The sequence below is a fragment of the Trachinotus anak genome, unplaced genomic scaffold, assembly GCF_046630095.1.
Source record: "Trachinotus anak isolate AG129_WGS33_773 ecotype Australia unplaced genomic scaffold, CSIRO_AGI_Tana_v1 ptg000001l, whole genome shotgun sequence".
Classification (NCBI taxonomy): domain Eukaryota; kingdom Metazoa; phylum Chordata; class Actinopteri; order Carangiformes; family Carangidae; genus Trachinotus; species Trachinotus anak.
The window spans coordinates 4,633,177-4,657,755 of NW_027273852.1; the positions used below are offsets into that span (position 1 = coordinate 4,633,177).

At 40.0% G+C, this 24,579-nt stretch overlaps 1 protein-coding gene across 2 annotated transcripts in view; it reads right to left on the reverse strand.

The window, feature by feature from the left end:
- The window catches only part of LOC139635376 (ephrin type-A receptor 6-like), a 321,867-nt gene that overhangs the window by 57,660 nt on the left and 239,628 nt on the right, over positions 1-24,579 (reverse strand). For both annotated transcript variants that reach the window (XM_071502771.1, XM_071502683.1), the window contains exons 4-5: positions 13,975-14,130; positions 10,969-11,304 (exon numbers count right to left, since the gene is read on the reverse strand). In XM_071502771.1, coding sequence (XP_071358872.1) covers positions 10,969-11,304; positions 13,975-14,130 — 492 coding nt within the window. The remainder of the gene's footprint in view (positions 1-10,968; positions 11,305-13,974; positions 14,131-24,579) is intronic.

The window sequence follows — 24,579 nt, forward strand, 5'->3', positions numbered from 1 at the left end:
AAAGGTGTAATCTTTCACGTGATACACAGAAAAATAAGGAAAAAAAAAAAAAGCTAATTGAGATCACATTATTGCCGTTGGTGTGGCTTTCAACTCCCAGCTACAGGTTGTGACTTTAATTCATCCTCATCACATTTTCAAAATAGCTCCAATTAGCTATAGCAAAATTTACTTTTTAACCACACTCACAAAGGTGTGTTACAACTGTAAAACTTCACAGAAGAACTTGGGCTTCATGAAAATAACACTTTAGACACTTTTTGGATCAGTGATCAACTGTTGAGGTTCACGCTGCAAAGTGTTGATGTTCTCTCAGGTGACACTTTCATGGAACAATGTGAGCCTTTCATCTTGCCCTTCACTTCACTGATCATGGTAAGCACAGTACTGCAGACTCACTATGAAGTCCTGTGGATAAACATACAGGAGGGTGCAATGCAACACAACACAAAGTGCAACAAATTATGATAAAAATGAAAAAAAAAAAAACAAAACATAAAAAAAACTAGTGTTCAGATATTACAGTCAAGTAATATACAAGTCTAATCACTAACTGTGCAGATCTGGGCAATACATTTTCAACTTTGTGGAGAGTCAGGATCATTCATATTCTACCCCCGAGTAATAATTTAATTACAAGAATTGTATTGTATATTATGTGAAACATATATCGTGGGTAATAATTCGGAACAGCTGTATAGTAATTATATAATAATTGCAAAGTGCAACATGAATATTTCAGTACTTTTCCCCCCTAAACTATCAGACGATAGACAATTTTATTTTCTGTGCGTAAAGCTTTATCAGGAATCATAATTCATTTTCTTCAGACTTTATGGCTCTTATAATCTATAATGTAATCTGTATTGATATTACAATCATGACTGGATGATGATAAAAAGCATGCAGAAAATATGTAAAATATTGCGTAACTCCTCTTATAAGACAAAAAGATCAGACAGGGAGAGATTAAAAAAACACATTTGATCAAAATGACATTTTACTGATGGGATTATAAAGGACACATATCTTTGAAACGCATGTGGGAAGAAAGCCAAACTTTATGGATAAAATGAGATAAGGGCCTTTAAACTTCACCCTTAATGCAGTAAATCAATGTCACACAGCTGTCTTGGCTCAGTAAAATATAATGGCGTGTGTTGTTAGTGCTTATAATGATGAACACTCACAATTCAAACACACACATGGCCTTAATGTAAAAGTATGGGGGAGAGAGAAAGATGAGGGAGAGGGGAGAGTCAGAGAAAGAAGAGAAAAGAGAAAGATAAAGGCACATCACCAACATAAATACTCTGATAAATCACTGTGGAGGCAGAGAGCTGTCGAATAAATTTATCCCATCCTTTTGTTACCCCCTGTATCTCCCTCCACAGGAGGCATAAAGAGTGTGTGTTAATGTGTGCGAGTATGTGTGTGTGTGTGTGTGTGTGTGTGTGAGGGAGAGAGAGTGATGATGAAGATGACCCTGGTACTGAACAGTTACACTGATGTACACAGCAACATAAGGCACATGCACACACACGACATCCATGATACGATGGCACAAAATATTCCTTTGACACAGCTTCACATTTGCACGTGGTACTGAGTAATAGGGGCCCCCTGGGGCCGTTCTCTGTGCCTGGGTGCCAAGGGCGAGCATTCCTTACAGAGAGGCAGATAAATCAACTGTTAATAAGCCAGAAAACATGGAGGCACTATTTACGACCGCTCTCCCCACAAGGCCAGCGCCACCAGCCCAGCTGTGGTCACACACACACACACACACACACTTAATCTTTATCAGACAGAGGACGCCCAAGATACACATGCTCATATTACAGCATGTCGAGGAAGAAAAGATCTTCTTGTGTAATGTGATATATTCAGTATTTTTTAATCAGTGCTTGCTTTTTCCCATTAACCCATAATGGAGCAAGGAGAGTAAGGATCACAGCTAAATCTACCCTACTGACACACACACACACACACGCACACACATACACACACACACAGTGGATTCAGGCAGACCTATAACAGTAGCTGTTGCTCAGCATAGCGGCACAGAGAACAGTATTGATTCATCCACGGAAAGTCACCTTCCCCCTTACCCCACCCTGGATGGCGCCTCGGGGCCCCCGGTCATTCTACTCAGCCAATTTGTATGGCTGTTGTTATTATTAGTGTTTCTCTGGCATGGCGCTTTGGTCTCGGGGCACGGACACACCGCTTTATGATGCCGCGCCTAATAAACATCATTGTGATTTTCCCAGGCTAGTAATTAAGTGTGGGGCTAATTTGTCATAGTTAGTTAGACCATGGCGCTATGCCGGGAGACGGCTGCCTGGGTGGGGTACAGTGGCTGAGAAGCCCAGGACCTTAATACACACTATTCATTCATAACCATTGCAGCATAATTACATTGGTGCGGGCTGGGGGCATGGCAGAGGGCCATCACCGATCAAGGTGGGCCAGAGGTTTTCTTATATAAAATCTGACTTGGACAATTTTGTGCTCATGATACTCATAAGATCTGACAGGTGTGGGTATTTGACAGCCAATAGCAATATTAATTTATTTAAAACTGAGATTGTCTGCCAGGAGTTAAACCTTTGAATCTGACCAATAAGCAAAGCATCATTCAGACAATCCTAAGACTGTAAGGACACCCAGGACAGCCCCCCTTATGTGAATGTGTATGCGTCAAAGCAATAATAAAGTGGGGGGAAAAAAGAAAGAAAAAAGCGAAGGGAATTAGAATAAAGAAACACAGATAAGATTTCTTTTTTCAGCTCAATCACTTTTAACAGATATTATAGTAAAACAGTGATAAGCCCAAAGAGGAAAACAAGCCTGACTTAAAACACTGAAAATTAATCCTTTTGGCTCAGAGTTATTGTGCGTGTGAAAAATCGCTTATTTGAACACATTTGTAGTGCCAGTGCTCATAAAACAAAACATTACAAATGGTATTACATTGGGACACTGGTAAAAGTTTTATAGAGCAGGAATTGTCAGATGCAACATCAATGTCTTCTCTCCATTTGGTCAGCAGTGGTCTTAACGGAATGGGTGAATATCATTGAACAACTACTGAAAATCACACATCTTTAGGCCTTATTATTGTTATTCCTCTGAGTTTACTTGCTTGTAATTTATTTTGTTTAACAATTCCCTTTAATTATTTTGTTGTATTTAAAGGAAGTGTGTTGTATACCTAAGGAGAAAAGTCCAAGCACACATATGGCTTAGTTTCAATTAGTACTGCTATCTACTTATCTAGCCTTCCATCCACCCATCCACCCATCCACCCGCCCATCCACCCATCCACCCATCCATCCATCCATCCATCCATCCATCCATCAATCCACGAGCAGATGGTGATTAAATTGGTGTCTCTGATTGACTGATTGACTCAGAATTTTCAGAGGAAATTAAAAACTGTCAAGACTTTGGAATTAAGGACAAGCACTGGACCACCCACAGTGCTCTGCAATTGGAGGTGTTGCCATATGATAGTCTGATGATAAACTAACACTACAGTACATTACTGACAATGTGACCCAGTACCTTGCAGTGTGGATAAGGTTTGCTGTAATGGATAACATCCCTGAGCGCTCTGACTCAACATCCTCAGGTTTACAATAAGATCAGCACTGTATTAATCTTTCATCACTACACCCTATTCTGCACAACATTATCTCCAAACTCTCTGTGTGCATGGTTTGGTAAGCTTGCATGCCAGCTGCGCACATTTTCAAATCAATTTAGATTTTGATAAAGTCTCAGATTTCGCATGGTGTTGGCATATCAGTGTGGTTTTCACTGTTTACCGGAGAAAGCAGGTAACAGATTAACAGAAAGAAGGAGAAACCAAGGCTAATCAGTGTCAGGAAAGCATTAGAGCAGCTCTAACCCTGAAGTTATGCATGAGTTAGTGTGTTTGCATGCAGACAAGCACACTCTGATATCAACTTAGATTCTGTGGATGGTGGCATATTATCATTGCTGATGCACAATTTCTGCATCTGCCTTCAGGTGAATGAAACAAATGAAAATGATCTGGACACTTGGAATCAATGCCAAATAAATGAGCTGCACTTCTCTCGCCAGCTCCTCCCACGTTATTTCATATCATCACGCAGATCCGAGACTGTTAGTTTTACCCGCTGGCTTTTCATCTACAAAAGACTGTCTGATTAGAGTCTTTCAAGTTGCTGCAAGAATGTTCTGATGCGTCGCCGCAACTGAGGACCCGATCTGTGTCTGATTGCATTCGGTGACATACACAATTACCCAGCTGCTTCCTGTGATTAAAGCAACTCTCCTGTTTCTAGGCCATTTCCCTTCTTCTCCGCCTCTTCCTGCTCCTGCTTTGCTCCTTTCTGCAGTCATCCACCTGTCCACCCCCTCTCACCACTTGTTTTCCTGGTTTGCATTATGAAACACGGATATTACTTTTAAAACCCCTCCTGTCCATATGCTGTGTACATGCATACACAAGATTTTTCAAATACATGCTTTGAGTCTGAAACCACCAGAACTCAACTTCTCAAAAATTTAAAGTAAAAGCTGTGTCAACGTTTTTGAGTTTGAGTCTAAAACTTTAACAACTAAAAATTTCAGTTTTGAACTGTTCATAAAACTGTCTGTCAACTCTTCTGTCAACCCCAAAGAACTAGAGATGCAGAAATAAGGATTCTGTGTTTCCAAGACTGTTGACTAAACTCATAAAAACACATCTGAATGAATTTAAGCAAACTTAAGAAAACAAAAATTAAACATTAGAAATTGACATCAATCAACAACCATGTAGATATACAAATTCACAAGAGTTTGTAGTTGGGCTTCATGTTTAATCATACAGCTCTAATGTTTTATTAATATAATAATTTGCATCGTTTTTAAGAGTGTTGTTTATTTATTACAGAAAAAAACAAAACAAATGACCAATCATACATGTACATATTAGAGGAGGCATAACAATCCTGCTTCATGAAACTTTGTTCAAATGAGAAAAAAAAGAAAAGTGATGGAAATCAGTGGACAAGCACATTTTTAGACAATATTCACTTTTTTAGTGTTAAAGAAGTGTTGACCTGTGTGTGGTGGTGCTGTCCTGAACTGCATCAAACTGAAATGTGCCTCCACTTTTCAGCCAATGAAAGCAGAAGAGGTGGAGACGCCTGTGAAATCTGCAGGATCCTATTGTAATCAAGGTGACAGAAGGAGCATGTGCAAAGTTGGCTAGACTACAGGTGCAGTCTACCTGATGTACCTATCTTTTGCTAATGAGTATGTTATAGTGAAAATAAATAATTTTTGGGGGGATTAATCAAAAATCACATTTTTACAGTGCACACACACAGATGTGAACAGATGTGTCTACCTGGCTACATCTCTTCCCCTGCACTCTCTTTATCCTCTGCCCACATTTCTTGTCAGCTAATTTACTCTCTTCTTCATTCTGCCACCCCCTTCTTTGCTCTTTGGGTCCCCTCTTCACTCAATCATCTTCTCATATTCTGCTTCTCATTTTCTATCCTCTTTCACCCTCTTTCTTTTTTTCCTCTGTCACTTCATCTGTCTCCGTCCTGCTCCTCTCCTGATCTTCACATCCATCCTCCCTGTCTCTCTTCCTTTTCTTTTCTTTCCCCGAGTCTCCCTTCCCCTCTTTTCACCTCGCAGACTTCCTCATTTCACTTCTCCTCTGTTCACTTAACCTTCCACATCCATATTCAGCTGTCACTTGTCCTCCAGCTGGCTCACGCTCTTTTCTCTTCCTCCTGACCCAGTCACCTACTTTGTGAAAACACCCAGGGCTCGTTTGATCAATGTCACACGTGGGCAACTGCAATACATTAAATTGTCAAGTGTTTGGGAAAACACTGCTTGTTTAGTGGGTATGCACATTGCAGAAAGCAACTACAGGCCAGATAGTTTATTGAAGCAGTTTGGAAGTGCACTGAGTTTCTTCTTCTTCTTCTTTGACAGTACAGTCTAAAAATAATTCAGCACAGATCATACTACTGGGTGTGAACCTTTCTGTCCTTATGTTAGCCATAAGCTGGTAAGTCAGACAGATCACAGTAGTGCCATGCTCCTGGTGCTGACTTCAAGAAGCGCAAATGCAGACATAATTTCCCCTGACTCTTATTCTCTTCCTCCAAATATGAGGGGATTTACTCCAAGCCCAGACACTCCCCTGCTGTTAATCCTCATGCTTTATAATTCTCCACACTCAGTCTCAGTGCGTGTGTGTGTGTGTGTGTGTGTGTGTGTGTGTGTGTGTGTGTGTGTGTGTGTGTGTGTGCGTGTGTGTGTGTGTGTGTGTATGTGTGTGTGTCATAAAGATTGATGCATGCATCAGATGAGCTTCACTGTATGAGTCACAAAATATTGAAAAGGTTATGCCTGACAGGAAATTATCACGGGCCTGTATAGTTTCTCTACACCATCCATGCATTTGTACAGTACTGGTGTGTGTGTTGCAAGCAACCCCTCACAGGCACAACAAATCATGGACTAACCTCACTGCCACAAAGCATTTACTAAAAGGGTCATCTGCATTTTAATGACTAAGTCTAATTTATCTTTGGCTACTGCACATTATTACAGGAGACTGCTGATATTCCCCCACATAGACACACAGAGAATTTAACATGGCCGCCTCATTTCTGCTGATGGCAACGCTATGCTAATGGTTTTAGCATTTTCTGTGCACCTTTCCAAACCAGCTCATCACAGAGACGTTTAGGTGGATGTGTCTGGGGAAGCATATGTGCAAAAGTATGCATAATTTATTGCAGAGCATGATTCAGATGAAATACTGAAGGTGCATCTTTATATAGGCAACACAAATGCAAGTCCAGGTTTCACAGTGCTGTGCCTGTTGAAGAGAGTAATTACTGTAAAAGTAGTTCAGCACCACAACTGCAGAAGAAGAAGCTTCACAGCATCCAGCCATTTAGGTGATAGATTTTTACAGTGGTTTGCATTTTTCTGCAACCATGACAAGAGGAGTGTGTATCACTGTACTGTAAAACACAGTCTGCTCCCACTGCATGGTGTGTGAGTATGTGTATGGATATAACACATCTGTTTATCCAGTTTTAGTCACTGGTCTGGCCCATTTCCTGACAGGGAACTAGCGACAACAGCTAGCCCAGAGACAGAGTTAAAAATCACCTGGTTTGACACTGGTAAAATAAGGTAAAATAAAGAACTTATTTTCTTCAAAACAAAGTTAGCAGTGTTAATTTTAAAAAAGCAACTTGTTTGAGTAATTATCCATAAATGAGTTGTTCTTTAAGAATCAGTTTGAGATAACTTGTGAAAACAATTAAGGCTGCACTGAAGATGAGGCCAAATTACTTGTTGAGATGGATGAACTTTGCAGTACATTTATTTCAAAAAAGAAGCAAATGATATATCTATGTTTTTTTTTTAAGTCAATGCATCTCAAAGAATAAGCCTCTTTGAATTGCACTGTTCCATTTTCAAGAAGCTCCTCACATACAGAGCATTACATTTCAAGAGAAATAAATAAATAAAATTAAAAAGACAAGAGTTTAACTGGCTTATGCAATTTGTAAATGTTATTGGACCCAAATAATTATATTTTGAGCTAATTATATTTTGAGCTCTATGGAAAAAAAAAAAAAGTCACAATAAACTGACATCAGTAATTGGTACTGTGTGCGTACTTGTGTGCATGCATCATCGTTCTCCACTTTATATGTGTTAATCTCCATGGCAGTAACAAATCCGTTCAAATTAACTCCTAGTTGAGGTGTGAAAAGAAGACGTTATGTGGTATGCTGTGCAAAGTGCCAACTTGCAGACGTGCAGAAACTCCTGAGAGTTCCTGGAGTTCTACTCAACACACTTGTAAGTGTCAGTTGTATTGTGAGAGAAGCTGAAATAAGGACTGAATGGAGGCGATTAAAGAACTGAAACCAACACACACAAAAACAATAAATAACAAGTATGATATCCAGTCTATCATCAAAAGTGCAACAGTGAGTCTGTCTGAATTACACAGGACCAGAAATATAATCCACAGACTAATAAGCACCGAGTGTCTGACTCAGTACGTTTAATATTCTTCTGAACATGGGAAGCAGTTCAGCATGTACAGGAAGTGTCAAGTATGTACAGGAACTAGTGTGCATTGAGTCAAGCATATTGCTTTTCGGTGGCTGTCAATAAAACTGTACAGCTATGGCAGGCCCTGAGGGCACAATGTGTCAGTCACCACTCACACAGAGAATTGAAGCTACACTGTGTCACAATATGTGAGACATTGTGTATGTTTGTATGTCATGACTTGTTTAAGGCTGTAATGGTTCCATCTACAGCACTGACAATTAGCCTGGTAAAACAGAAAAAGCTGAGAGGGTGGGAAGAGGTGAGAGATTTATAATTTCCCACTCATTGTGCTGGGCTGGAATCACATATTTTTTTATAATCGACAAATACTTTGAAATACAAACTAGGATCATCAGTGCATGGGCTGGATGGCACACTGTACAATTAAAACCCAACATACAGCTGGCTACTGTATGTAATCAATAACCCTTCACATGCATGATACTGTCCACGGACTCACTAAACTAAACTCTAGTTTCTGTCAAGGTGATAGTAGTTAAACACATCATTTATCACTGGCTGAAGGCCAGGAATCTGCCTCTTCCCTTGAGCATTTTAAATAGCTGCAGCTCGGTGTATTAGCGATGAAATGGGTCTTGTGTACAGCCGGGGGACCTGCCACGACTATGCGCTAAAGTGGGCATCCTAATGAAATAAAAAGGCTGCGTGTAACACTGAGTTACCTGTAAAGGCTTGAGTTGTCCCAGGTGACTTAGAATAATGCATTAAATGTGTTTTGGCTGTATGAGTAAATGTATTTCTCCCAGACTCCCACAGCAACAGAAGAATGGAAGGAAGGAGAGAAAGAAGGGAGGAGAGAACAAAGAAGAAAGAAAAAAAACAACATGTTTGGAAGCAGGAAATAGGAGAGAGAGGAAGGAGAGGACAAACAACCACCAGAAAAAAGAGGTGAGAGAATAGTCAAGGGAGGATGGGAGCAGGAGGAGTGAGAAAACAGAAAACACAGTGTTTGCAAATCACAAATTAAAAGCATAAGCGTTCTACGCACCAAGCCAGGTCCCAGAGGAAATATGGGGCCTTTTAGCATAAAAACCTTATTCAGAACAAGTAGGTAGGTAGAGACAACCTCTCCTTGGCCTCCTGCCATCATTTCCAGCAGCACTTAAACACACAAAACTACAAATACTACAGGAACATTAACTGTAATGTCATTCTGAGTTAACTCTAGTCTTTCTCTGCCAACTGCATCCAAATCTGCGGAGGACGACAGAAAAAACTGGGTATTTAACAAAGTATGGTAACTACTAATTTGAAAATCCAAGGCCTACTATCTTATAAATTGGTTATTTTAACAAAAACAAGCATTTAGCAAATGTTTATCATGAATGTGGAGGCAAAATACACAGTGAAGACATCCTGACTGGCTTATGGTGGTCATACATATCCTGTCCTGGAATAACTAGTGAAGAATTCCACATCACACTCATGACCAGTGTGTTGCTGTTATTAAAATCAATCTAGTTTTGCCAGCTATAAATGAGATGCCATCAAATTTTGTTGAATTGCTCTAAGTAGATGTGAGTGCACCTGTTTTGACATTTTGTTGCAACTGAATAATGTATTCAAGAATTATTGCAGTTTACGTTAGACAGGTCGTAGCTACAGAGGATGGGCAAACAATTACAGCAAAACTGAATCCTTTTCTTAAAAGTAATGAAAAACCTTTTTGACTTCCTTTCAAATCTACAGAGTTGAAAAAAACAAAAAAACTGCTAAACATTAAAGTTGCTCTGAGGAGTCTTTTTTGTAAACACAGTCATGTTTATATTCAGCGTTTCTCAAAAAAGCATGTTTTGTGTTGATGTCTCACAAATGTGTTGGACGCATTTCCTTTCCCACAAACATTTGCAACGCTGATTTTTCAACATTTTGATACCTGCAGCATTAACATTCTTGTTACTATACACATTGCTCTGTTTCTGGTGGCGTCACCGCCCCGCTGATAAGTGGAATTATGTGAAACCACTGGCAGAAATGTGTATTGTGTCACCTTAATGTGTGTGCGCAAACAACGTGGGGTCTCACTCACTAGTGGGTCAAAAACTCCACAGGGTAGCTTTAAAAATAGGGAATGATCTTCTCACACTTTCATAGCCTGTACTGTGTAAAGACCTGGGAAAAATGAGTCATGAAAACAAACTTGAAATGTTCTTACCATATGGTGGCACTACCCCTGCCAAGTGCTCCCTGGCTCATAGCCTAACTACCATAAAATTTCACTAAAACCTAATTAGTATTTCAGTTATTCTGCTGACATATGGGACTGAACGATGCAGATACATTTGTGTTCACGCCCTAACGTTATAAAGCCACACTAGGTCCAGCATTATTATGGACTGACCTGGTCTGTTTGTATAGATCCTGTCATACCCAGTATGATCATGTAATGGAGATATCTCTTTCATAAAGTTATGTAGGGTGCATACATTGAAATATGGAGACCATGCCATAGCATATAAAGCTAATATAGCTAAGTAATAATCAAATGAGTGATAATTAATGTATCTCTTAATAATAGCTTGATAGACTGTGATGTCATTTCATTATACAGCAGGAGTGTATGTGGTGTGAAAGTGCCAGAAAAGATTAATAATGCACCGTATAAGAAGTTAGACTTAACCTAACTCTGATTGAAACGTTTGCTTGTAAAAACACATTATTTGCAAAATGATCTTTGACACGCTGCAGCAAACTAGTGAACAAAGCAGGAGCCACCTTTTAAAGATCATATGCAAAAGTAAAAGTAACAAATACAAGTAAGTCTCAACAAGGAAAATTCAAATAGCACCTACTCACCGCCCTGGTCAGTGCTGACGGTGATGACGGCTACCGGGCGAGGGTAGGAGCTCATGTCTGACACACCATTGAGCGACTCAATCTCAAAGGTGTAGTTGGCGTGTGCTGAGAAATCCGTGACAGTGACAGTGGCGTTGGTCAGGCCTAATGGTCGCGGCAGGAAACGAAGCTCCTCCTCACACAGCTGGCACTGGTCGGGCTCGGGGCCACAGCGTTTGCACTGGACGTTGTAGGTCAGGTCCCGGCGGCCCCCCGTGTCGCTGGGAGGCGACCACTCCAGCATCAGACAGGTGTCATTCAGGTTAAACATTAAGTTGCGGGGAGGAGATGGAGGGCCTGTCAACAGAAGAAAAGAAGTAAAAGTAAATAAATCAGCCGATGGTTAGAAAAGAAGACACACAGACGTCACAGCTTCGGCGTCCTGGAGGCAAGTGGTACTGACTTTGGACCAGACAGTAAAGCTTTGTCTGATGGCATAAGATCATGGTTTCAGTAATGTAAAGTAGTTCAAATCTATGTATTGACTCGGAGGTAATAAATCTAAAATCTAAAATGGATTCCAAAGCCAGTGGGGTAATGTCCTCTATTTCTGTAATTCCATTACTTTATTTGCTTTTTAATGCAAGTAAAGCTCTAGCTAATGATTTGCTTTTATTCCTCTATGGGTGAATTTTCTAAGGCTGCAAATGTCAGAATAATTGAAATTGGCAAAAAGGTTGATTACAGGCTATAGAAGAAATTACTCTTGAGGAATTATTTGATTTTAGAAATATTTCTCAGCTGATAAAGGAGTGTGGAAGACGCAACAAACAAACAAAACAAATAAAAATCCCAATCATCCCGGTCGAGCTGGATATCAAGTCACTTAATTATAATAAAAGAATAACCACCACAACACCCATATCATTGAGCAGAAGGGAAGATACAATCATGCATCATCCAGATTAAGTTAAAATGCGGCCAGGAATAGGAAGGAGCACATATACTGAGAAAAACACAGGACCCAAAACTGACCCCTGATGTACATCACAGCTAACACAGTATTCTAAATGTTTACACAAACATCAACACAGTCTGTTAATCGATGTTTGAAGAATCCCTATAGCTGCATTTCACAGAGGTACACTGCAGTATAAAAATGTTAAATATCACACGTTATTGCTGTACCACATAACTCTCCATAATGCATTTCTCTCCTGTGCAGTAAACATTCAAGTTATTTCACCTCCCTCACATTTCACTTCGGGGAGGTATTTTGGTGCTGTCGGGGATGTGTGCGTTTGTGTGGCAGGGTAAGTATTGTGCTATAGCAAGCAGCCAGCTGTCAACAGGGTGGAGTTAAAAGGCCTGAGGGATTTGAACACTCCCATCCTGCCAAGCTCACTGTCTGCCCAGACAATGGGATGTTTCCCTCTCCTTTATGCCATCCATCCCTCCATCCCTCCATCCCTCTCCCTCCCTGCCTTTGCTAAAAATCTCAGCAGACATTAGGGCTCCTCCCACCCCTCCTCCACTCCTGTCAGCGTATGTCCATTCTCTCTCTCTTTATCTCTTTCGGCCTCCATCGGCCATTATCTCACCTCCTCTATTCTCTCCATCGAGGAGAATCCACCCACCTCCTATCCTGCAGAGCAACCCCACTGCCATCACTCAGCTGCTATTCTCCTCTGGGGGGAGATTGGTATCATCACCTTCCTTCCTTTCTCTCTTCACTGTCTATGCCATCCAGCCTTCACGCTTTCTCTCCACCTTTATCTCTCCTCCTGTGACATCCCCTCTTTCTTGCTCTCTACCTTTGTCTTCCTCTCAGGTCCTCAGTCTTTTATCTCCATTTCTTTTTTCTTTTTTTTTTTCTTAGATGTCAAGCAAGAAAACAGTTTATGGTCAGGCCTACAAGCTCCTGATTAAAATGCATTATACAAACTTAACAGCTTGAAAAAAATAGATGAGGTAGTGTACTCCTCTCAGATTGCTGGGTTGTCACACACCCACAAGCCTTTATACACTGTGTTTGTTTGCACTGGGAGCAAAAGTGCCCTTTAAGACTTAGCATATGTGCGTGACTTGAAGACTTAGTTTAAAAACTGACAACAACAGTTGAAAAGCTGGCTCTTGAAAGAAACCACCACCACTTTCTGACATATCTAAAGCTGTTGGATCAGCACTTTATTTTTAGATTTAGTTTGACAGGTGTGATTGCAGTTAGCCCCTGAGATAAATGCTCTAGTAGCTGTCCAACAGTAGAGACTTTATACTAAAAACCTGCAGACACAAATTCATGGATTTCTATGAGCAGAACCAGTGTGTTGCATCATCTGAGTCTAAATTTAGAGATGGAAACATTGTATGAAGGGCACTGTAAACTCACAGCATCCCCACAATGACTTGGCTTTGTCTTGCCGTAAAAGACAAATACAGTCTTTCACCCTAGAGAGCTCTCAGACGTGGCCCCCGTCTATCTCAGTGACAGCTAAATGGCTTTTTAATTAAAGGAGAATTAGTCCGGTTAAACTGTAATTTAATGCAAATATGAAGTCGTAATGACAGTCAGTGAATCACCGATGAAGACGAGGCAGCTCAACAAAAGCCATGTAATTCATCCATGAGACTCTCTAATGCACAGTTTCACACCAGATAAGTCCTGGAGACGAGTCCGGATTTACGGCCACAGAAATTCTGAGGGACCACTGGAGTAATCCCCCAGCTCTGTAGACAAAGTAATAACTTACCCAGACTGCTGGACATGCCAAGTATGGAAATCTTCACAATTAACAAACTGTCTCCATCACCATCACAGCTCGGCTATCATCATTTGTCATCACCGGGGACATGAGTCAGAGTCAAATCTAAGTGGATGACTATAGGCTGTGTAGATCAAGTGCCCTGGTAGCTCACCTACTAGAGAACATAACACATATGAAGGCTGAGTCCTTACTGAACCGACTGGTGTTCAGATCCCGTCTGTAAAGCTGGTTTTCTGTCTAATGAGTGATATGTTCAACTTACGTGTGCAGGCCATAGTTGGAGGATCTTTCTCAGCCCTGAAGAAACCCTTCTCACAGCGACAGATGGCAACCCCTTCTCCATAGCTGAAACTGTGTGGAGGGCACTTTGAACACTTGATGTTTCCAGCATATGCCTTGTAGAAGCCTGGGTGGCACGCTGGGGGTGACAGAAAGATGATATGAAAACATATGAGAGCAAAGCCAGGCCAACTTATGGACATACAGGTAAAAATGTTACATAAAAACCAAGGGTGATTCAAGGATTTTTCACTGAGGTGGCACAGGGGTACCAAGAGCCGACTGGGGGGGCCCATGGGAATTGATAAAATTGCATCAGAAATAAATACAGTGTTGGCTCAGAAAATACTGGGCCTGATCATGTGCAGTGCCATGTGCAATAATACAGGACTCTAGCCCAGTGGAGTTTCTCTAACCACGAGGGCCATTGTTTGCTAAAAAATATTAATAATCATTATGAATTTATCATTATCAGTTATGATAACAATATTTATCAGAAATTCATATCCTAGAGCATTAAATACTGGCAGATTCATGAAAATCTGGTTTTACTTTCAAATATGTAAATTGATGCAGCAAAGTTCATCAAAACATAACAAGACCATCTGTTTTGGTTTTGGGAACCTTGGTTCTAACTATTAAAAATTAAGATTATCATTTTACAGGAAAATTAAGAAAATCATTATTTCTTGAAGAATTAATATATTTCTTTTTAAGTTTTGGTTTCCAATTAAAAAAAAACATAATGGGATTGGAGAGAGATGAAAAGTTGTGAAGTTAGGAAGAAACTAATGGGGCTGACTGAATTTGACTTTGGCTAAATATGCATTATCTGTCAAACATTTAAATCCCAGTTTCAGTTTATTTCCTTCCAAATGAACAGTGAAATAGGCCTTATTCAACACTGCATAGCTGTACCATGGGTGTGTGAAAAATCTACTGTGCATGCAATAACCTAAATAAAAAAACATATTTACATGGCAAAAAGGGATCTTAACTTATAGCATCTCATTCTGCACAAGACTATTTAACTGTAGAGAATGAATGAGATGCTGAATCAAACATGACACACTCACAGTACAGTTTTTAAGGTCACAACATCATTGAACCAAAAGTAAAGACAAAATCATACAGTGTTATTTTAAAACAACAGCAGTGCTGTTGCAGAGACGACATGCTGGCCTACAACTGGCAAGTAAGGGTAAGATAAATACTTCTGACTTTCAACTTTATTTTTCTATGAAACGCATAAAGAGCTGTAGCTCCCTCAGTCTTTCCTAACAGAGAGAGGGACTTTAAACACCTCGGTATGGCTCATGAAATATGTTGCCAAAACTGCTGATCTTCTTCCAGAAGCCCTGTGTATGAAAGTGTGTAATGAAGAGATTTTCTGTTGGTTCCAGATTCACACAAAACATGTGTATTACTATGAAACCCAAGTTCTGGTATTAAAAATTTGCACATTGAAATAGAAAAGATGGCACTGAATGCTTGCATTGCGTTTGCAACCTCTAAAGCACTTCCATGTCACAGAGACGTGCTAAAGTCTCTCGCCTGGTGAGATTTCCATTGCTGCTGGTTGTCACCAAGTACATCGATTTAACAAGCTAACACAAGCTGAGCAATTTGAAGGGTATCACCTTGAAGCACCAAGTGCCTTTGTGTGTCTCCATTGCTGCCTGTGACAAATGGAGCTGTAGGGAGGACAAGGAAGCCCCCAAAACATGACTGCTCTGATCAAAGGGGGACAATTAGGACTGAGGCAAAGAGGTTAACACACACACACACACACACACACACACACACACACTTCACTCTTTGTGAAGATTTTTTGTTAAGGCTGGTCAAATCACACATTTATTGTGTTAATGACCAGTATTACACAGTTTAAAATAGACAGACCAATTCACTGGAATCTTCTATTTTATGATGTATTGATCAGAATCTATACAAGACTCTTTGTACAGTCATTGTTACACTAGAAAGTCATATGACCCAGGATTGAGTAAGATAAAGAGTATTAAAAATGTTCAAATATTAAAATGTTGAATATTGGCCATTGATTAATTATATACATAAAGAATATTCAAACTTATATTGGCCTCAAAAACTTGACATACACACATGCATGCAGCGCACAAGTACACACACACACACACACACCCACAGAGGCTATCTGTATCTGTATGATAAGTGGCATCCCCTACAGCGTACCAAGGCTGCCTCTGTCATTAACCTCTGATACCGACGTGTCCTTGAGTCAAAAACCGTCAGTCAACTCCCCCACACCACTAGACCCTGTTTCAGACTCTGTCAACCTAATGATGCCTCTGTCCGACCTTCGCTGAACTGAGGGGATGTTCCTTTTCGAAGCTCACAGCTTCCTTCTGCAATCTGTCTGGCCAGGCCCTGTTCCAAGGCCACGGTGCTGCTGTACAATGGCTGACCATGCATCACCCGAGGATGGATGCACATATGGTGGCAAGAAGGTTAGCGCACACATGCTGGAATGCGCACACACCGACACACGTGCCAGTGGACGTGGCAACAGCGGTGACAAACAGCACATTGAGCTGAACTGGACAGACTGTCAAATGAGAACGAAGCCTGGAGATATCGGCTGGAAAAAGAGAAGCCAGAGTCTGCAAATCAAAAACCACTGTTGATCCAAAGACAACAATCTTCTCCTTATATACAAGCATGCAAGCATTCATACTGTATGTGTAAACCACACCAGTTACTTACAATACACCTCTGTTATTTCCCCAACGAATAAGCCTTCTGATCCATATGGATGAAAAAGACTTGGCCTTGAGTAAATTTACACATGGCTGCTGATGGTCTGGTGACTTTTGAGCATGAGAGCCAAAACAAAACAGCACAATGGAAGGAGGCAGCGGGGCCAGACTGAAGACTGTGTGTGTTGTGTGTTACTACAGTGAACCCCTTTAATAAAAGTTCTGCAACAGTTAAATGGTTAAAGAAAGATATAAAAATGATTAAAAGTTATGGGCTTCATCAGAACTGAATGCACATGAAACATGCTCAGTGCATTAAAATGCACCTTCATAATGCTTGAGATGTCTTGCTGCAGAAGTATGATTAATGATAATAATAGAAAATAAAATAAGGTGTAATGACCTTCACAGTGTCTCATGTAACAATAATTAAGCGAGAGCTCCTGTCTGCATCAAGTGTCACAGGGTTGTATTGATACTGAGAGAACATATTGTACCGTGTGTTTGCCTGTCAGATAAAGGCACGACATGACGGTCACACTGTTTGTTGATCCTGACACCAAATGGGCTCTGGTGTCAGGATGAACATTTAAAGTGAATGTGTGGAAGCAGAATTTATATCTATACAAAAAAACAACCATACAAGCATACATGTTAGTTTTTAAACACACCCTGCTATTTCCCTTTTTTAGCAGACATCGGTGCAACTCCTGACCATACTCTCCATCTATCAGAGTTGATGAAAGTAAAACATTTAATGCCAAATGGGCACAGTAATTAAAAGCAGTTCTAATACTTGATTTTGTGAAATACAGTATGTAATCATACCTGTAATGCCTTATATTTATAAGATGTGTTATTTAAAATAACGTGTACAACGCAGGGTAATGTGCTATGAAGATTTCACCAATTCTATTAACATACTACTCATTGGAGATAAGCGATGTTATCAAAGTTAGAAGATGTGTGGACGTGTGGATGTCCACCTGACACTTGACAGGAGACATGACAGGAGACATGACTTGGGATGTACTGTATATACTATACACCTTTGTAGCAAGTAGACTAGAGCTGAGCAGGGGATGAGAGAATTGTATGCTGACCCACTGGCCTTTGGGGCTCTGATCTAATTCTAGACCCTCAGTCCAAGGTTAATGAGATCTGGAAGTCACCCAGAACAACTTCAAGCCCAGGGCTCAGAGCCCTGAGCTGGGCCCTGAGACACAGAGGCAGCAGATTGGTTGGTTGGTTGGTGCTACTTCACACTCACTGGACCTGAACAACAGCAGGGCAACTGGCAGGCACCTCAGGTATGGGGAGTAAATTTTTCTGTCTGCCTGTCTATCTGTCTGTCTGTCTGTCTATCTGTCTCTCAACCATCTCTACTGAACAAAATTTGCTGGAGTTTGTACTCAGTTTGCTTCTCTGATTGGTTAGATAAGCGTATTGGTTAAGTGAGTAGTGGACCTTCTGTTTAAACTAGTTGGACAGTTTGGCGTTTCCGAATCTTTGAACAGAAGCCGATGTGAGATGGATTTACTCAACAGCACCCTATACAAAAACTATATGAAACATCGCCTCACCCTGCCTCAGTTCTGGAGATAGCTACTGAAGTTGTACCTAGACATTATATAGAGTGGACTATTTCACACATGATAACTTGTATTCAGTGGTAAAATTTAAATCCAGAGCAGAAAGTCATGTGCTCTATTTGTATCTGGGCAGAATAGACCGACATGAAGGTTACAGAGGTTCATGGGTGTTTTAACTGCAACATCTTTAATCATCTTTAACTACATGTTTTACCATACCTTACGTTTAATTTATCTGCCATAACCACAATTCCTTCCCCTGTCCTTGTACAGTCATCATACACATGTGCAGATATCAAGAAAGGACATAAATAAAATTAAATAGCCAACCTCCACAATTAATAGATATTTACTTAAGAAACAATTCTACTAGGTCATGAAACAAATACATTTCCCCTTCAATCAAGGGTCAACATGAATCCTTCCTACAGTACACTTGACAAATGAACCTTTGACTGGGCAGTCATTCGCCTTCAAATCTGATTTTTAAACCTCTGTCACCATGGTGACCCATGCTGACAACCATGACCCACTACATCCCTGGTTCAAATCCAACCGGAGACTAATGGCTATCTCTCTGTACCCCCTTACTTCCTGTCATCTCTCTACTGCAGTTTTCTAATAAAGCTGTCAAAACATATAAAAAATTATTACATGCATAAATAAAAATCGTGCTTCATTTAACATTATATCTTCTTCATGCAGTTTGACAGCATGATCAGTCAGTGCTTTCCACAATTAAATCTTGTATTGAAAACTGAGCTCAGCTATGTGTGGAAGTCAGTCAAATGCAACACATTCCTTATTATGACCTTCTTAACATGTATGTGCATGTGTTTCCTCTCTGTAGGTCTGTGTGTGCATGAGTGAATGAATCTCTTTGGCTCTTTTCGGTGTGTAGCCGATGATGGTAGGTTCCTCTCCCGGTGGTCAGCGAAGAAGAACAATTCCAAGAGGAGCACAATTCTGCAGCATTTACTTGCAGAACCACATCAACAAATGTTGCAGAATAGTTCAGCTCTTGAAATCAAAGGCAGCGTGGTGAAGAGGCGATGCAAAGGATGAGAGATCATTGCAGAGATGGTGGCATTATAAGGCAAGAAGCAGCCTGAAAATTATTGCATATGGGGGGAAAAAAATGGAAGATGCGCCCTATTTTCTGTTTCATTCCACACAAATATTGTCCTCGGTGTCCCATCCATGAAAACTGTAAAACAACAGAAATAAAAGCCTTATTGCTTTGTCTCTGTGCTGACTCAGAACACATCTTCACCACACATATCTTGCAATTTAGCAGAACTGTAGTACCAATCCCCTTTCCTTTCTCCATAATAACAGTCATCACACTCTACCAGAATAAAAATGACTACCCCATTCCCTCTGCTTATGAAACATTATATTCATGTTCACTTCTTAACAGAACAAAAAAGGCTGCCAATATTGTGAAGATACATTAGGATGATACAGAACCATGAAACAAGTGAAATATACTTCATGACTGTTGTTGAGCCAACAACACTAGTCTATGTTCTCACCTACACCTACACGGCTTCTAGCTGTAATGCAATATGCATTATGCATTAACACTAGAGATGATGAAAAGTCACACCTCTTCTTCAGCTTCTCTAAAAAAAAAAAGCAGTAACAGTAGCACTTTGAAACCTACCTTTAATAGTTTCACATGTAATCAGAAACAATGCCCTCCAACACTCATAATGAAAAGCCCTCCTCTCTTCTCCCTTTCAGTCTGTCTCTCGTGCTCATCAGCCTTCCTCCCTCTCTTCATTAGCTGAAAGCTGTGAGTGCTATCTCTGATTTGCACTTGAGGATTAGTGGGCCTCTCCAACACTTCTCTGCTCAAGTGTTGAAAGGGTGTTCGCTCAGTTAGTGACAGAGGAAAAACAGGCTCCCTGATGTGCAAACTTTAGGAAGTTATAACTATATTAGAACACGGCTGCATGATATGCAAGAAAAAAAACAGCTGCATGTGGCGACAGTGGAGGCCATATGCAAGTATGTGGTTATAGCAGACAACCAATGTAGGCTGTAATTATATTATGTCGATAATTTAACAGGTGGAGGGAGGTATTTTAGGTTCACACTCTTTTTCTTGCTTACACTCAGTCTCTCTCACACTTTACAAGGGTAAATAAGGTTGATAATGTAAAGAAATCACACATTCAATAAAACTGATGGCCATACCCAAGGCAAACTCAACACAGAAAGACAGAGCTGGCAGTAACAGACAGGCAGCACGTGTAGGAGCCACAGCAGGTCAGTGACACAGCTGGCACATACAAGCAAGGCAGGCAGTGAGTCCCGAGTGTTATTTGTATAATCTTGATCTGTTACACACAATATGTATGTACATAGTGTACTTTCACAATTTTTGTCCTCTTTCATTTGTGCATATGCTTGTACAGTGTATTTATGTTGCTTCTCCTGTGATATATGCATGGCATATTTATTATCATTTATGTACCATATATGATAGTTACATTCTGTCTTTGTCAAGAGCATAGTTTTCCTGCAATTTGAACGAACCTTGCTTTTCACACACATGCACGTTTACCTAACCACACATTTGAAATTTCAGCCATCTCGAAGCGACGGATAACTTGGTCACAGCAAGCTCGACTCAGTGATGAAGGGAAGGGAGTGAGTCACACTCAGCAACAGCAGAAGCATCATTCTCGACTGCTGGTTCATTTGTTCCTTTATGTTCCCTTTTGCCACAGTTATTTGAATTTCATCAATTGCATTGATTTTTTTTTTTTCAGTTTAATTAGACTGGTATTTTGTAGCATGAAGGTTTATTACATTGAATTAGGCTTTGATAAGATACAATGACTGGAGATTCATTATTGACGGTAAGGTAATGAAGGTAATAAGCTCTTTCAATGGAGGGAACAAACAAACAAACAAAAACAAACAAAAACCAATACTATTAACCAGGATAATCACAGCTAATGATCATTGCCTGTTAGAGACTTTATGAAGGATTTGAATCACTTACACATGACATCAAGGCTTAATGTTACTTCTACTTCAAGTATAACAGCAAAATGTTTTTGTTAAATACTTGGATTGTCATGGTGACAACTGCCCTTCCACCCTCTCCAGGCTCTCTTCCTAGGCTCCGTTTTCACTGGGGTACTTTCCGAAAGGGTGAATGGATGCATTTATACAGCACTTTTCTATTCTATCGACCACTCAAACCACTTTACAATGTATATCTAAGTCCCCTATTCACACACAGAAATTAATACACACAGTTAAAAGGGTTCAGTGTCGTGCTCAAGGACTCTTCAACATGCACTCTGGAGGAGCTGGGGATCGAACCAGGAACTACTTCTGATTAGTAGACAAACACTCTGCCTCCTGACTGTACCATCTTTCCCCCTAACGCACCTCTTCAGGGTCTGACCCTGCTCCTCTCTCCACAACTGGTCCTTATTTATTTTTTAAATCACACCTATATCTTGTTTTCTCATTAGAGGCACAAGCACTATTTTGTCTACTCTCTCCAAATCCACTCGCAGTTCTTATGATTTTCAGGACAAACTCCTCATTAACTAGTGTGTTACTTCTCAAATCCATGTTAGAAAAAAAGTCATCACATATTCACAAAAGACAATGTAGTGTACTAGAATGAAATACAATTTGTTTTTGTTGTTGCATGACACTTCTACACTGCAGGAGGATTAATTACAGAAACAACAGCGGCACCTGGCATCAAAGTGTTTTCTGTCCTATGAAAAGCTGAAGTTATAATGTTGGCATCCAGCTCGGTGAAATGTCCTGATAAACTGGATTTGGATGTTTTTAAAGAAGATAAAGGTGAGATGTGAACAAGGAGTGAGACACTGAAAAAGGGGAAAAGGAGCTAATTAACAACCAGACAATGAGAAGAAGGTGAAAACACACACACACACAAAAAAGGAGAGAGTAAGTACCAATTTTCACCGAAGACAGCGCTGTGTGGGCTCCTTCAGGGGCAGCCATCACTTATATTCTCTATCAGTGACATTATCACAGACAAAGATCTTTTTATGGACTTTACAGAGGTCAGCTTCACTGATCCCTTTATGGCAATGTTTATAGTAGCGCAGAAAGAGTATTGTGCCAAATGAACTAACAGAGTAGTAAACCTTTCAAAAGACATCAGTTAACTCTGAGTGAGAGCAGAGTTCCTCTCTAAATCTTACTTTGGAGACAAAACGGTGGCTGATGGAAGCTTTGAAGCAGTGTTTTTATTGTCTGAGGTGGACTGTTGAGATAATGTCCTGGCTGGCTCCGAGGCACTGCTGTATTAGGCTATCTCAGATGCATGATCACAACAATAAATCTAAGTTCGCACTTGTTGTTGGCCAGCGGGCGCTGACCCCATAAACAACCAGCGGAATGTGGCACTTGTTGCCTTGCAAGCGATGGAGCTTAAAAATGGTGATGACACTTGTTTGTTCAATCATCTCTTCAACATTTTGGCCCAGTGCAAGAATTCTTACAGGAACAGTTTGAGAGCTTGGGAAATGTGCTTATTCACTTATTGGTATATAAGCACCACTCTCATGTCTGTACAATTTACAGGCATGACATGACAGTCGAGCTATTCTTTTAACAACCACTGGCCAGATTTCAATTCGATATGTACACTGGTGTCCTTCATATTAAGACTAATCTTGTACTACAGGTCAGAATTTCTCTTTGACTGTGTCAGCATCCTGTTTATATATATATATATATATGTATATATATATACACACTTTCCCATTAGAAAAACAAAAAAAAGTAAAAGGCCTGTGTTTTTGTGTCTTTGTTTACATTTTTCCTTAATGTTTACATCATGGAATTTAATGCTACATGTACAAAAAAGCGGCTCCTTTACAGTAGATCTCTTCATTCACTGCCTTTAAAATAACTTGGCTTCCATTCATATCCATTCCACTGTTTTTACTGTCAAGTTTAAGTTTAATTATAAAACTAGCAAGGCTATATGGCTCTTCAAGAAGAGAGAATGTGTGTCAATGTGTGTGTAAAGAGGCTTAATGAATTTATTATAAGGTGTTATGAAGATGAGCATGTCTTAGCCCCAAACTTTCCCTCACTCCCGGCCTTCCTTCCACATGATTGATGCTGATTGTGGTTTTAACACGCTGTTAAATCGACAGCAAATCGTTTTTAGCAGAGGTCGCATTAGCATAAAGGCCTTCTTGTGGAAAATAAACAACAGCAATGCCTTCTCAAAAACAGCACAAACAAAAGAGGGAGATAATGACATGGCAGCCCTTTAGTAACATCAACAACAACATAATGGAGCTAGAGTGAAATTAAAGTGGATCAGTCAATTTAAATGCCTTCTCTCTCTCTCTCTCTCTCTCTCTCTCTCTCTCTCTCTCTCTCTCTCTCTCTCTATTCATTTTCATTTTCCTCTCTAAATCTCACTCTCAGACTCTCAGGCTCAAATCCCAAGTGCATGCATAAGACAAAGAATACAAATGCAAAGGCATATACAGTATTAAGTATACAGTATTACACATGTAACATGAGCATATTATGCAACAAGGTTTGTAACTGTAAGCACACAGTGCAGAGATGAAACCTTTTTGAGAATGGGGCTTATAGACGGACAACTTGAGAAAATAATGCCTTGGGCAGTACGGCTGCTGCCAGCATGAAAGCATAAGATAATTAATGATGATGATAGTGATACTGTAACAGAAACAACACTGTGTTGGTAAATAGTGTCAAATTATATTTCTGAAAAGCAGCTATGGGATGTCAACACATGCAGTTTAGTTTGTGAGAAGTGAGAAAACCTTACTGGCACACCGTGAGGGTTTAGGCATTGTATATAACAAGAACTTAACAAAAATTGATAAGAGCAAGTGTTAAAGTTAGAAGGATTTTGTATGAGGAGTCACAGTCACAGTCACAGTGGTAAAAGCTTCATAAAGGCTGCTTTATGGTAATCTATCTATGAGATTATCAGAAAACAATAAGCAAAATTAATATTATGGCCTGAGGACAGAACAAAAGAGAAAATGGAGAACATAAATGTGCTCAATTAATGTCATAGTAAGCTACTCATTAAATTTTGTATTTTACAGTACATTAACAAACTGTGCCAAAATTGAAATAGTTTGATAGTATTTTATAGCAAACAGTTGCAAACTGTATCTTCATCGCAACAAGTAAATGGACAGAATGTAGCCTTCACAAAGCTAAAGGGGGAATGGACTTGCTTTACTTCATGGT